The sequence below is a fragment of the Tenrec ecaudatus genome, chromosome 10 (genome assembly GCF_050624435.1).
Source record: "Tenrec ecaudatus isolate mTenEca1 chromosome 10, mTenEca1.hap1, whole genome shotgun sequence".
Lineage (NCBI taxonomy): Eukaryota > Metazoa > Chordata > Mammalia > Afrosoricida > Tenrecidae > Tenrec > Tenrec ecaudatus.
The window spans coordinates 145928894-145944243 of NC_134539.1; the positions used below are offsets into that span (position 1 = coordinate 145928894).

Consider the following 15350-nt stretch of genomic DNA (forward strand, 5'->3'; position numbering starts at 1 on the left):
TTTTTAATTAAAAAATCGTTTTATTGGGGGACCATTTTCTTTTTTTAAATGGTCACATGTTCCTAGATGCATCCTTGGTGCGTGCCACAGGCAAATTATTCAGCCATGTCTGCAGCTGTTTCTTCAGCTTTTGAGGCATGGCCACTAGCAAATGAAGGTCCCAAAAGTTTTCCTTCACTCATTAAGGCTATATCTCTACTTTGCAATCCAATAACAGACCTGTGAAGTGAACAAGAACCCATGTGAGGGGACTCCTCGGAACGATCTACCATATAAGACCGAGAGGGCAGCGTTTGCCCTACAGTGAAGTTCAGAGGCATGAGGGGGCAGAGGAGGAAAGGGCAGAGAGCCTCGGGGAGAAGCAGAAACAAGGCTGTTACATTAAGGGCAGTGCAACTAAGGTTATGAAACAAACTGTGTATAAGTTGTTGAAACTTTCACCCCTCTCTCCCCGCCCCCAAACAACCACCACCACACACGGGAGAAATTAAATGATGAATTGCATTGGGCGAATCTTCTACACAAGAAAGATATCTTTAAAGTCCGATGCCACTTTGAAAACTAAGGCGTCCTTGACTCAAGCCCTTCATGAGCCTACGGAAGCTGCCTACGGAAGCCCGGAGAAGAATGGATCTGTTGGAATGATGATCTTGGTGCAGGATAGTGACTACACCATGGAGTGCCTGGGGAACAAATGAAGTGCAGTCCAGAGGGTTTCTTGGACTCGAGGATGGCAAGACTTTGTCTCACATAATTTGGACATAGTATCTGGTGGAACTATTTCCTGGGCAGAAGTAATTCACATCACAGACTTGTCGATGTAGAAATTGTTGAATTGGTATACAAAGGGGCTTCAGAAGGTTCATGAGAAAATGGAATGGAAGATGATGGAATTTTTCCACAAACTTTTTGAAGTGTTTCTACCCCCACCCCCGGCTGTTCTGTATATATTCTCAACAGCAACCCCCAAAAGAAAAAGTCAGTTTTTAAAACCGCGTTAGCCTTTCTTTGAAGGATGGGTGTACTCACCATAACATATCAACCTAAGTCAAGAGAACTATGTAGAGGATGTTATCAGGAAGAAAACTCATTAGAAAGAAGTAGCCACCAAAACGAGATCCTCGGGGACGGAAATCTTGCATTTAATTTCAGTAAAAAGAATAGCATGAGTCACTTAATCTTGCAACTGGATGAGAAGCCTGATAGTGTGTAAAGCGGAAGGAGACTTCAGGGAGGAAGCAGAGCAGGGATGAAACAGACTCCCTCCTCCCGGTGAATCACTGGGATCCACTTTGATCTCAGCAGCCCCGTGGGCCCTGGTGTTTGCCTCCAACTTTCTCAGCTTTGAAGCTGGTCTGCTTAGTAATAGCCTCCCCCCCCCCCCCCCCCCCGTTCTGATGAGGGACTTCAATGCCAAGATGACAGAAGCTGCCCTAGTCTTTAGGGAAAGGTCTTTGTGATTAGTTCATTCTAGATGCTGTGCTGATCGAGTCCTCTTAGGACAAAGGCTGATGTGACACCAACAATTGTATACTCTGAGGTTGTGATGCATTCGTTCAATCAGATGCTGGGGCGGGGCAGGGAGCAGAGCCAATAGGCTCTCTCCCTCTCCCTCGTGGGGCTTCCAGTCCAGTGCAAGGGTCGGCCAGTGCCGTCTGTCAAGGACCAGGTAGGTTATGTCTGGGGCTTTGTGGGCCACATGGTCGCTATAGCAACTACTCCACTCGGCTGTTGTCTTGGGAAAGCAGCCACCGACAGCGTGGCTGTGCTCCAGTAAAACTCTATTTACAGAAAGAGGCAGAGGCCAGATTTGGTGCTCAGGCCTAAGTTGGCTACCTTCCGGTCTAATGGACACAGCACCCATAAATGCAAGGTCATAGTGTCCATGCTCCACGTGGCTTTGACTAGGGTGTCTCTCATTGAAAAGGGACAGGACAGTCGCCCAAACTGAACATCTAAGACACAGCTGACCTTGGCATGGTTTCTTAAAGGTCCCAGCCATCACGCTGGCTGGCTGTTAGCCTCTTTTCTTCTCTTAACCTCTTCTCCTCCTCCTCCTCTTTTCTCCCTCTCTCTCACCCTTCCTCCCTTACCCCCTTTGCCCCTCCCTTCTCCCTCCATCCCCCGACCCCACCTCCATATCTCAGCTCTGTTTCCTCCCGATGGCCATCTCTCATGGTCCCGCTGCATCCTCAGTTGGAGAGGACACTCATCGGAACAAGAAAACACCGTATTGGAGAAAGAGCAGGGAATGAGTATCCTTAAGGTGATTAAGAAAATCCTGGTCATTTTTACACTCTCGCTTTTATATTTTAGAATCCAAGCATACAGGCTCTGCTGCCCATCACCTTTCTTAAAACGGACCCCTCTGGGCAGTTACTGTGGCAACCCATACTACCTTAACCCCCACATAAGTGAAACGCCCTCCATCGTTTTTTCTCCACTGCACGAGAGCATCTGGGTCCGTACCGTTGTGACCGCTGCTCCTGTCCTTCTTCAACCGCATTGAATTTCAGGCAGAGACTTAGCAGCTTGACATATGTGCTCCCCGCTAAATGTCCAGGCAAAACCTTTGTGCTACACAGCGGTGCACCTCTGTGGGGAAACCGGCGTCCTCCACCTGTGTGTCTGTCTGTGTTGCATCGGCTCCCTCCCAGCAAGTCTGACTTCCTGGGCCCGCTCCTCGAAACCCGGAGTCCTTCGGGAGCTCTGGGCATGGCGTCCTTTGCCACTGGTCTAGACCCTGTTGCGCAGAGTAGATCACCCCTTGGGTTTCTGAGGCTGTAATTTTCACAGAGCCCCCGGTAAGATTGAACCATCAACTTTTCCATCAGTCATCAAGTGGTGGAACTGCTGTGGCAACGACCTGTCCCCTGCCCCCGCAGTGCCCACCACAACATTTACCACCAGTCTGCCAGGCTCCAAGGTTCTTTCCCCTTTCCCCATCTCTTCCAGCGTCCCCAACACACACACACACACACACACACACACACACGGTGGTGGTGGTTAGGTGCCGTTGAGTAGGTTCTGATGCAGAGCCAGCCTCTGTACCATCGATCAAAACACTGGCTAGTCTTGTGCCATCTTCGCCATTGCTGCCATGCTTGAGTTGCGTGGTGGCAGCCACTGGTCACGCCATCTCTTTGAGGGTCTTCCTCTGTCGCTGACCCCCTGCTTTAGTTAACCACGCATGATGTCCTTCCCCAGGGACTGGTCCTCCGTGATCACATGTCCACAGACTGTGAGAGGACGCTTCTCCAGCCTCACGTCTGGCTGCACTTCTTCCCGGAGGGATGTGTTTGTTCTTCTGGAAGTCCAGGGTCCCTTCGGTCTTCTTTGCCTGCACCATATCCAGGAGAAGGTAACCCAGCTCCTCTGTAACCTCTTTCAAGAAAAGGAGAAACGGAGAGGATGTTGGCCAACTTATGGGACAACACTGTTAGCCTCTTGACAGCAAAGCTAGAGCATGGGCACTAGAAAACAGCAAAAGGATGGGCACCGCTTGCTTAGGAAACCCAGGAAAGCTCAGGATGGTGAACCTCTACAGGCCGTGGTGAGAGATTCCAAAAGGAAGTGGTCAGAGTGGACCAGTGCTTTCGTTCCTCGGGTGGGTTAGAATGGGGGTGAGTTATCCCAGGAAGTCTCGTCTCTGGGTGGAAGCCCGCACCAGGCAGTCAGGCATACGTGCACACCCGGCCCGGAACGGAGTCAAGCACGGGAGATAAAGACTAACTGGTCACCTCATAGGACTAGGCTGCGAAGTGGAAGAGACAAATGGTAATCAAGCCACCTGCCAAGGAAACCCATCACGCGGAATCCTATGGGACCGCCATTTTTAGGTCAAGCAAGGAGCTACTATGGGCAATTGCAGGTGGTCCAACCTAATATGATTCCAAACTGAGGGGCGTGCTGTGATAGAGAGGAACCTGGTGGGGCATGTAGCAGACAGACCCGGCCCTGGCTGTGCCAGGCAGGGAGTGCCAGAACTAGCCAACCCCTTCAGTGGCACCATTACCCAGACCGTCGTTGCTCACCGCGACAAGGCAAGGGACTAGCTGCTGCACCATGGGCCCTAAGGAGCAGCCGGGTGATGGAGGAACTAAAAGATGGCCGACACTCACTAGGTACAGGAATGTCCCTCGGGGCTAAGCACAGTGTACCTGGGAAGATCTTCCAATACCAAAAGGCCTCATTGGGGCATTTAGCGAATTGGTTGTTAAAACTAAGGATGTGAGTCTGGATGTGTGAGCTACGCTTGCTGGTGAAGACTATTGAATCCCCCAGACTGCCAGAAGTACGGCCCGGATGCTCCTTAAAAAGCGAAGATGGCAAGACTTCCTCTCACGTACTTTGGACGTGTTACCAGGAAGAACCAGTCTGTGGGAAAGGATCGTGCTCGGTAAAATAAAAGGTCTGAAAAAGAGGAAGATCCTTAAGGAGATAAAACGGTTGCACAGTTTGCGCAACAAGGAGCTCAAACACAGCAAAGCTTGCGGGGAGGCACAGCACCCCGCTGTGTTTTGTTGGACTGTGCGTAGCATCTCTGTGAATCGAAGCCAACTCCGTGGCACCTAGCAACAAGGTAGCTGATGTTTGAAATCAAGAGGCAATTCTTGACAGGAGGCTAAAGACCAGAATCTGCAGGACTTTCTTGGCCACATAAAGGATTTTATTTTTTTTAAGTTAACAAACGAAGTTTGATCTGAAAAACAAAACCAACACTGCAGCATTTCAGGGTAAGATGAGGATATTGTGGACCCAAACGCAGGAATTTAAAGTGGCAACAAAGAGATTGGAAACATGTTCAGAGCATTAGTAGAACCCATGCTTGCCCCCTTTGTCCTCTGCTGAACTGACCCCAAAGTGCGTGGTTGGCACCCAGTGTCACAGAGTAGAACCTGCCTCGTAAGATTTCCTCTGGTTCCATCTTCATGAGAGAAGATCTCCAGGTCTTTCTCCCTGGAAGCTATTTGTGGCTTTTGAGCTGCCTACCCTGCAGTTAGTCCAGCGCCTAGCCCCCACTCCCATAGGATCCTGAACCACTGCACAGAGAAGGCAGCCTGGGTCTGTCTGTTGTGCTCTGGTGGCGGGAACTGGTGGCTGCACACCCTGCTTGGAAGGCAGTGGGAGAGGAGAGGTGGGATGGACAGGAGACCTAACAGCTCTAGAAACTCCTTTGCAGATACCCTCGGACCAGACCAGTGTTTAGATTTCATCGGGTGGAGAAATCATTTTCTGTCCGTTCCTTTTCATTGTAAATCAAAAGGTTGACTACCCGTTGGGCCTCCACTCAAGCACTCCCTCAAGGCAAGAATTCTTCTATTAAATTGGCATTCCATGATGTTCACCTTCCCGACACAACCGCTGAAGACAAAGTGGGTGAGTAAGCAAATGTGGTGAAGAAAGCTGATGGAGCCCAGCTATCAAAAAATATAGCATCTGGGGTCTTAAAGGCTTGAAGGTAAACAAGGGGCCATCTAGCTCAGAAGCAACAAAGCCCACATGGAAGAAGCACACCAGCCTGTGTGATCACGCGTCACTGAAGGGATCAGTTCTCAGACTTCAAAGAACAAGAAATCATAGTGAATGAGGCGGGGAGTGCGGAGTGGAGACCCAAAGCCCATTTGTGGACTACTGGACATCCCCTTACAGAAGGGTCTCGGGTCTCGAAGCCAGTCATGATGTGATGTAGCAACAATGAAACATACAACTTTCCTCTAGTTTCTAAATGCTTCCTTCCCCACTCCCTCCCCCACTATCATGATCCCAATTTTACCTTGCAAGTCTGGCTAGACCAGAGGATGGACACTGGTACAGATAGGAACTGTAAACACAGGGAATCCAGGACAGATGATCCCTTTAGGCCCAGTGGGTGTGAGTGGCAATACCGGGAGGGCAGAGGGAGGGTGGGTTGGAAAGGGAGAACCGATTACAAGGATCTCCATGTGACCTCCTCCCTGGGGGACGGACAACAGAAAAGTGGGGGAAGGGAGACATCAGACATGGCCAGATATGACAAAAATGATAATTTATAAATTATCAAGGGCTCACAAGGGAGGGGGGAACGGGGAGGGAGGAGAGAAAATGAGGAGCTGATGCCAGGAACTTAGGTGGAGAGAAATTGTTTTGAGAACGATGAGGGCAATGAATGTACAAATGTGCTTTACACAATTGATGTATGTATGGATTGTGATGCCAGGGACTTAGGTGGAGATAAAATGTTTTGAGAATGATGAGGGTAATGAATGTACACATATGCCTTACACAATTGATGTATGTTTTGGATTGTATGAGCCCCTAATAAAATGATTTTTTTAAAAAAGGTCTACCAAAATTACAAACAAAACCCATTGCCATCAAGTCAATTCTGGCTCCTAGTGACCTTGTCGGATAGACCAGACACCTCGTATCTCCCAGGCCAGAGATCTTGATGGAAGCAGACTGCCACGTCTTTCTCCTCCAGAACAGCTGGTGGGCTCTGACGCTGACCTTGGGCTTAGCAATGAGAGCCTAACCTGGTACCACCAGCACGCCTCTTAGTGTGGCTTGGAAAACAAATTCCTGGCAAAGAATTTAAAAATTATATCTGAGAACAGGTGTCATGGGATCTTAGTAGATCACGAAATGAATTCTATTATTAGAACACATTTTTTTCTTAATCCAGCTAATTATTTTTCTTAATCCAGCTAATTATTTAGGGAGGTAGGAGGGAGGTTGGGACTTAAAGGCTAATAATTTTGCATGTTATTCCATATATCCAGGGGCTTGTGTAACTAACTGAGGTACACACATTTGCATAACATACTACCCAATTTCCAGGTGCACATATTTGCATAGTCTATTACCCTATTTCCAGGTGCATCAATGAATCATTTATGAGCTACACTGCAATTCAGCTTTCATAGTCAGTTAAGTCACCCACACCACATGCGACAGATTTGGAAAGTACCATATACACTTGTGTATAAGCCAATTTTTTAGCACATTTTTAATGAAGGTTTCTGGTAAAATTAGGTGCCTCGGCTGATATTCGGGTAAACTTAGGATCAAGACTATACGGTAAGTGAGTCCATCATATTTCGGGTTAGGAGGAGGAAGACTGAAGGAGCAGAGCTGGGGAAAGGCTGCAGATGAACAATCTCATCCCCACACCCCCACACAGGCATGTGTGTGCTCCACTCAGGCACAGCGGCTCAAAGACATCTTTCACCTGCCTCACTCACTTCTGTGTTTAGCTCTGAGAGATTGGAGTGGGGTGAGCCAGGACTGAGCACAGGGAATCCCAGGAGCCAGGCAAGCTGACCGAGACCAGAGCATGTGCGTGCAGTGCATCGGGGTTTAGGGGACTTGGAGGTGCAGCCGTGCTGCTTCTCCTTCTCCTCCTAATCACAGGTATTGCATCACATACCCCAGGGCACCTAGCCAGTCTGGGGAGTGATTTTATCAAACCAAAGACATGCCAGGAATTGCCCTCAAACCTCCAGCTTAGTATGATCCGGGCTATGTCCTGATGAGAAGAGGGTGATGGGTGTGATGAGTGGTGAAGAGAAAGCCTGCCTTTTATGTCCCAGGCGGTGACTGTTGTAGTACCAGGATTTTAAGGGAGCTGGGCAGAGAGTGTCTCTTCCAGAGTTTCAAGGCCAGGTCCGATGGCTCTTTCCCCAGCGTGTAGCTGTGTCTCCTCTTCCTGCATCTTTGTTGGCTGTTTTCCGACGACCTCTCTGCGGTGAGGAGATATTTTGGGATTTCTTGAGCAGTCATTCCCATGATGTAAGAAATTAGCTTTCCTTTCATTTTTGTTTCCACTTTAGATAACGTACATACGGCAAGAATATGAAACAAAATTCAAAGGCTTGATGCCAGCATCTCTGAGACAAGAACTCGAAGACACCATTTCGTCCCTCAAATCTCAGGTAATTCCTAGAACCACAGCTCCTTCCAAGCATCTAGAGGACACCGGGTTCCGGAAAGGATGCTTACAGAGCAGTGTGGGTCTGCGCTGATGCCAGTGGGCAGTGCGGGGTCTTACCCAGGATGCCCTGCTTCTTCCCTTAGGGTTTTTGTCCTTCTTCTTTGTCTTACTAGTCTAAGAACTTGCCTTCTCCATAGCATTTCCTTCAAATCAAACCAAAAAGAGTCCCATCCTAGTGCCACCAAGTCGATGCCAACACACAGTGAAACTCTCGAGCAGCGGTTCTCAACCTATGGGTCGCGACCCCTTTGGGGGTTGAACAACCCTTTCATGGGTCGCCCGATTCAAAACAATAGCCAAATTACAGTGATGAAGTAGCAACGAAAATAGTGTTATGGTTGTGGGTCAGCACCACACGAGGAACTGTATGAAAGGGTCTCAGCATGAGGAACGTGCTCTGTAGGTTTCCGAGACTGTGAATCTTCGTGGGAGCAGGTAGCCATCCAACACCTAAATCACATTGCCACCTGGGCTTCTTACTTTGTCCAAGCCGCCATTGACATGGAAAAATCCAGTTCTGCTAACTGTTCATCCACTCACGTCCACGTTCCAGGGCAGCCTCACCCGTGTCTTCTTGGTGCCAGGCCCGAAATGCCATCCCTAAGCCCGTTGCGGACTCCTCACCACAAAAGAACCCAGAGAGGGCACAAGCGCACTTCCCGTCGGAAGCATTACAATTGCCGATCGTTCCGTGTGGTCGCCAGAAAGAGCAAGGTGTGCTGTGAGTAGGGAGAAGGAGGATGACCGGGACTCCAGTCAGAGGAAGTAGGTCTTGACACACTCTGTCGTGTGGTCCATCGCGATAGTTGCCATATCATGTTCTTGCCTACCAAAGGCCGCTGGAAATAATGTTGTTGGTTGGATGTCATTGAGTCGGTTCCCCTATGCTCCACAGAAGGAAACGCTGCCTGGGCCTGCACCAGCCTCACGATCGTGCCCAGGCTTGAGCCACGGTTGTAGCCATGGTGGCAGTCCAACTTGTAGAGAGCCCTCCTCGTTGTCCCTACCCCTCCGTTTTGACAAGCACGGTCTTCTCCAGGGACCAGTCTCTCCCGACATGTCCATGTTGCCGCTGATAGAGGATCACTCCGGCCGTACTTCTTCCAAGACAGCGACGATGCAGATGTGCATGTGACGAAGTAGCGTTAAGGGGGCCATGGTTTTCAAAACGGTGTCACCTGTGCCCAGCGTGTGCACAATAAAATCGTAGTTTATAAACTATCACGTGAGGAATTGAATTGCTCTCACTGTAAATAAACCCCAGACTCCCTGCCATGCAGTGGTTACTGACGCAGAGCAATCCGATAGATAGGACGGGTGGAGTTAGGCACCTCTGGGACCTGAGACTGCAACTCTCCACAGGAGTTGAACACCCATCTTTCATCTGTTAAATGTGGATAGTCATTTTAAATTCCAACATGTCTTTTCCCTTTTTGCATTTGGATTGTTTGAATGTTTTACACATTACTGGTTCAATCTGGTTTTAACTTGAGCGTGATAAAGCGTCTGTGCTAACCACAAGGTCCACAGTTCAAAGTCGCCAGCCGCTTTCCTGGAGGAAGATGCAGCTGTCCGCTCCCATAGAGCTTTACAAAGCCTCAGAAACACTGTCAGAGGTCCTGTGAGTTGGGCATGATTCAGGGACAGTGGCATGGTTTGGGGGTATTGACATGTTTCCAAATCCAAACCATGCCTTTTCCTGGCAAACTAAAACACAGCATTTCTTTTCTTCTCCAAGAACAAGAAAGGGTTTCTTTACTTTCCATGTCAAGAAAAGCACCCGACTCATCAAAAATGCTCAGTAAACATATTTACAAACAAATAAAATGATCTTTTGATGGCACTTACATAAACGCGAATAGAACCAAGCTCACTGCCCTCGAGTCGATGCTGACTCATAGTGACGCTCTAGGGCAGGATAGGCCCGCCCCTGTGAATTTCCGAATTTCTGAGATATAATTGTTTAGGAGAGTAGAAAACCCCATCTTAAAAAAAAACAAACATCTTTCTCCCTCAGAGCACTTGGTGGTTTCGAACTGCTGACCTTGTGTTTCGCAGCCCAGGGCTCCCCCTGAACTCTGAAACACAGACGAACCACAGCGTACCATTTAGCTGCTCCTTCTCTGTGCCCCCAGGAACTGCCGTGTGAGGAGAGCTCGCCTGGTGTGGCCAGGGTGGCTGCTGACACACAGGGCAGCTCTGCTCGCCCGGCCATCTCGGCAGAAGGTCCTAGAGGGGGGACTCGGCAGAGAAAGGGTTAAGTGGCCCTCGTGCATGTCCCTTGCCCTCCTCTCACTGTGCTTTGCAGAGGAAGGCTTTTTGAGGGTCAGCTGTGTACCACCTGGCACCCTCAGAGGAATTTTTGTGTTTTGTGTTTTGTTTTGTTTTTGTGTAAGGGGGAAAAAAAAAAAGGCAAGCAATCCAATATCCACCTGCAGGGCTTCTGTTATCAAATTCATATCGTTTCACTGTAATAGAAGCCGCTCCGGCCTCCTCCGGCTGCATGTTGACCCAGGAGGAGTGCGCTGCCAGCTGCGTGGGGCCCTCCCAGTTGGCAGCTGCGTGGAGTCGCCCGGCCGTACAGGGAGCAAATTTAGTTTGGAAGCACAGGTGCTTGTGTTTTTCAAAGATTGTTGGGATTCCTGCCCCATAAGCCGGTGGGGGGTGGGGTGGGAGGGGGATCCAAGTCCGTGTATTCCATGCATCTGTCTGAACTGTTGAATTGTCCCATGGGCATTTGATCAATCTGCGAAAGGGACCAACGGGGGCATAGGACAAACACACAGAATCGCGGGGACCGCTTCGGCGGGTGCCCAGTTGGGCAGAGCGCACTGCCTCCCTGTTCCAGCACATTCTGCATTCTGCCAGCTGTACTCTTGCATCACTGCGTTTCAGGATCAGTCGTTGCCATGGTTTCTGCGCAGACCAAAGAGGCGAGAGTCAACAATTCCGCAACAATCAAATACCACTGACACTTGATTGCGTGGGGCCATGTTGGGAGTGCTCTGAGAGCCGCTTCCCTTTGGAAATGGTGCAAGGGACTTGGCAGTTGGTGCCCACACTGGTATCTTTAAGGGGCCCTGGCAGTGCCACGGGTTAGCCATCGGGCTGCTAACTGCAAAGCTCATGGGTTCGAGCCCATCCGATGCCCCTTGGGAGAACGCGGCAGCTGTCTGCTTTGGTAAGGATGTGCAGGCTCAGTACCCCTGTACCAGGGGGCAGTGGGTCAGAATGAACTCCACGGCAGTGGGTTTGGTTACCAGTATGTATGAGGGGCCCTGGCCGTGCAGTGGCTCAATCACTGAGCTGCTAAACCCCAGGGTGGTGCTCCACGAGAGAAAGCTGTCAGGTGCAGTAAAGATCTACAGTCTCAGAAACCCCAAACAGCAGGTCTTCTCTGCCTTCCTGGGTCACTCTGCGTCTGAATCAGCTTGATGGCAGTACATTGCAGGTAGCTGGACTATTGTAGACATGCGCACCTCAAAATAACCAGCTTGACCTTGTGAAGGCCAGTGTAAGCACTATATAGTAAGAGATAGTTTCTTAGCACCCAACTCAGCACCCCACCCCCACCCCAAAAGGCTGCACCTGCTCTGAGCTCTGCAGAGGGCTGTTTCCACCCTTGCTCCCCTGCATCCTCATCACCCTGAGAGGCAGCTGTCAGGAACCTCACTTCACAAGTCAGACACCAAGAGCTTACGTGACTGACCTAGGGCCAGCAAGGCCAAGCCAGAATGGAAAGCTGGTTGTCCGGACTCCAGACAAAATGGGAGTTCTTTCCATGACAACATCATGGCCCTCAACTTCAGGGCGTCCCCAGGAGGGGCTGCAGTTTCCAGAAAGCAGTCGTTCCTTTTCTTTTGTTCGCTTCGTCATTACGGAGTGAGCGCAGTGCAGCTCCACGCCAGCCCCGTGAAAGGCCCTGGGGACTCGAAGGTAAATAGACATCATCCTGCCCCGGAAGAGCCCTCGGGTTTGGGGGAGACGGATGCAGACAGATCACCACAAAGCAGTGCAGGAGGTGGTAATGATAGAGTCCAGGGGGCCAGAGGGGGCCCACCAGGGCTGGGAGGGGTTGCAGAATTCTCCAGAAGAGGCTGCATTAGGATTGGCTCCTGGAGGAGAACCAGAAATCAGCCACTCGGTGAACATTCCAGCAGAGGTGTGAAAGACACGGTGCCCGGGAAGCAGTAGTGGGCAGAGGGTGACAAGAGATGGCGTGGCAAAGATAGGCTGAGACTGTATCAGGACACCCTGGGATGGGAGTTAGGGACAGAGTTCTATAATCACTGGTGGGTACTTCAGTGGGACGGAGTAGGGGGGTGTTTGTCTGGGTACATTAGAGAAACAAATCCACAGAAACCCATATGTACAAGAGAGAGTTTTATATAAAGGGTAAGTGCACATCAAGAACACATTCCAATTCAGTGCTGCCCAAGCCCACAAGTCCCAACATTAACCCCTATGTCTGTCACCAATCCACAAAGTCCTCCTCCATCTCACAAAACACATGCAATGGTGCCGACTGCAGGAGGAAAGCCGAGTCAGTGAGCTTGTAAGCGTCTCAGCGCTGGCAGGAGTCTCCACACCACTGCTCCAGCACCCAGGGCTGCATCAGGGTCGGTCCATGGAGCTTCTCCTTGGGGATGTCTTGCAGGAAGTCAGCCTTGCAAGCTGAAGCTGGGAACTGGCTAAGGCAACTTGCATCACAAAGCAAGAGACCCTAGAACTCGAAAGGCGGCGAGGCTCACGGAGCCATGTATCCCTCCACCCTTCAATTAACCCCACCTGTGTTTGTCGGCCAGGTTGGCACAACAAGCTAACTGCCTCTGGGGAGACGTGACTCCCCCTCTGAGTCTGACCTCCGGGTCTGTGGGAAATGGAGTGGAAAGCTCCCCTCTTGACTTGCCCCTTCCTGACCCCGAAGCCACCTGGGCCTCTCCTCATGCCAAGTGTCTTTCCTAGGTGAGCTTTCTGCAGAAGCGAGCCTGCGTCCTTCAAGAGGAGCTGACCACCTACCAGAGCCGAAGGTACTGCTCTGGGCCAGGCATCTGATCCGTCTGTGACTTGCCCTCACCACTCTTCCAGCAGGGGGCTTGAGCCTTTACAAAAATGCTCAAGGGCATCTAAACCAGATAGATTCTCAGTCCATAGGCTGTCAATGAGCAGGCCCCTGCCCCCTGCCACCCCCACATCCCCCCATCCCCCCTGAGCTGAGAGGAGAGGAAGGAACCACAGGTGCACAGCAGGTCTCCCTGCAGGACACACAGCAGCACCTGGAGAAGCTGCCTTCCTCTCAGATGGGAGATGAGGCAACCCTCCATTTAAAGTGGACGCCTTCAAAGCCCGTCTCCCAGGCAGCTTGGCTCCGGTGCAGGTGTTCTCCAGCCCAGAAGAGGCAAACAGCTCGGTTATGTTGCAACCCTCGCGTGGGCTTTGGTGCCCATGGCGGCCTCTTCAGGGATGCCCGAGACCTTTCTAGTCCAAGGGACCCAGTGATTCACAGGCCAAGAGCAGCCACCCTGGGTGACTTAACCACACAGCCTTCCTGACTGGCAAAAGACGGGGCCACTTGTTGGGCACTGAACTTAAGTAAAACAAACAAAACAGAACACTGCCATCCATTCAGTGCCGACCCAGACCACCCCGGTGAGTTTCCGAGACAGGAGTAGAAAGTCCCATCTTTCTCCCGAGGAGCAGCTGGTGGTTTTGAGTTGCTGACCTTGGGGATTGCAGCCCAGTGCTCTAGCAGTGTGCCAGCCGGTAAAGAGGTCATAAATTCTTTCCCTTCTCAAAGTACTTAAAGTGGATCTTGGTGTTGATATGATCCAAAAACCACACCAAATTGTCGTCAAGTCACCTCCCACTCACAGGGACCCGAGAGGACAGAGTGGGACTGTCCCCCAGCGACACCACGCTATCATCGCTGCGAAAGCAGCCTGCCTCGCCTTTCTCCCACAGAGCAGCTGGTGGGTTCGAACCACCAGCCTTGTAGTTAGCGACTGAGTGCTTAACCACTGCGCCACTGGAACATACCCATGAACAGTCTTCTTCAACCTTTTCCTAATTGCTGGACAACAAAAACAAGCAAGCCATTGCTTGACCCCTTGGGCAGAGTAAAACTGGCTATAGGGCTTCTCAAGCTGTCGTCTTTGTGGGAGGGGCCCTGGTGAGGCAATAGTTACTGCTGCTGGGAACCATTCGAACCCACCCGCTGCTCCATGGGAGAAAGAACTGGCTTCCATAACAGTGTATAGCTTCGGAAATGCTGTGGGGCGGTTCCACTCCCATAAGGTCACTATGAGTCTGAATCAACTTGGCTTTGGCTTTGACTCTGGGATCGGCACTGTAGCAGATGGCCATCTCTCTCTCCTGGAAAGGCGGGTGAATCTGAACCACTCCACTTCTGGTTAGCCCCCAAGAAGCTGCTCTCTTCCCGCTGCTGGACACTGGTGAATTGGGGCATGTTTGTGCCATTGGGGGAACAACTTCACCTTGAGGAAACCGTAACTGAGCACTTTGGTTTTCAGGTAACTGCACCGGAGATGGCGGTGGATCCTGTTGTGGGGCTGTGCCGAGGGCGTCGGCCAGCCGGTTTGAAGATCTGGATTCTGTGCACTGTGGAGATCGGTGGCATATTTTCAGTCTTGAAAGTATGTACTTACGATCATAAAAACATGCATTATTCACACTCTAGTAGGATAGTTTTATTTGTGTCTGCCTACATTATTTTTTATTAGCTTTTTCTTGCCAGTTTCCATATCTGTGTGCATGTGTGTGCGCCCGCCGAGAATGGTTAATATCCAGAAAAGAAACGCGCCCCTGTGATTTGCCTTGTTCATGCTTTGGCCTAGAATTTTACCAGGCGCCGGTGATGAAAATCACGCATGTGGTGTCACACCCAAACATTTTTCAATAAGACTGTGTTGTTTTCATGTTCATGTTCACCTGTGATTAAAACACCATTTTGTACTTGTCAATATGATTTCTACTTGTTTATTGCACCTCGTTTGCTGAAACCAGCGTGGCATATAGATGGTTCTTTCCCCTAGGAAATACCACCCCATATGGTCCTTTGGGGTGAGGGCTGGAAATCTTCTGTGATGTAGAAGATTAAGTCCCCGGTGAGTGCGTGGAGTTGGTGTTTAAGATCAAACCCGGGGCCGCCCAGGCCGCAGTCGGAGTGCGCGTCTTGCTGGTCTCCATCAGAGCCTGGCAGCAGAGCATAAGAAGTGTCTGTGGCGGCGCTGTCATCTCGGTCTCTCTTTGTATCACGGCGGGTTTCATCATCTCCATCTGTGCTCTTTCAGGAGACCTGGGAATGGAGGGGTGTGTTCTGAGGGCACTCAACGTCCTGCCACCTGGTTTTAGACTATGC

The 15350-nt window shown here is 50.5% G+C and overlaps 1 protein-coding gene across 7 annotated transcripts in view; it reads left to right on the forward strand.

Annotated features, from left to right (window-relative positions):
* CEP112 (centrosomal protein 112) overlaps positions 1 to 14944 on the forward strand; it is a 469815-nt gene extending 454871 nt beyond the window's left edge. For all 7 annotated transcript variants that reach the window (XM_075562120.1, XM_075562124.1, XM_075562123.1 and 4 more), the window contains 3 exons: positions 7812 to 7913; positions 12938 to 13002; positions 14503 to 14944. In XM_075562120.1, the coding sequence (XP_075418235.1) occupies positions 7812 to 7913; positions 12938 to 13002; positions 14503 to 14506 (171 nt within the window). In that variant the 3' untranslated portion in view covers positions 14507 to 14944. The remainder of the gene's footprint in view (positions 1 to 7811; positions 7914 to 12937; positions 13003 to 14502) is intronic.
* Positions 14945 to 15350: the final 406 nt, after the last annotated feature.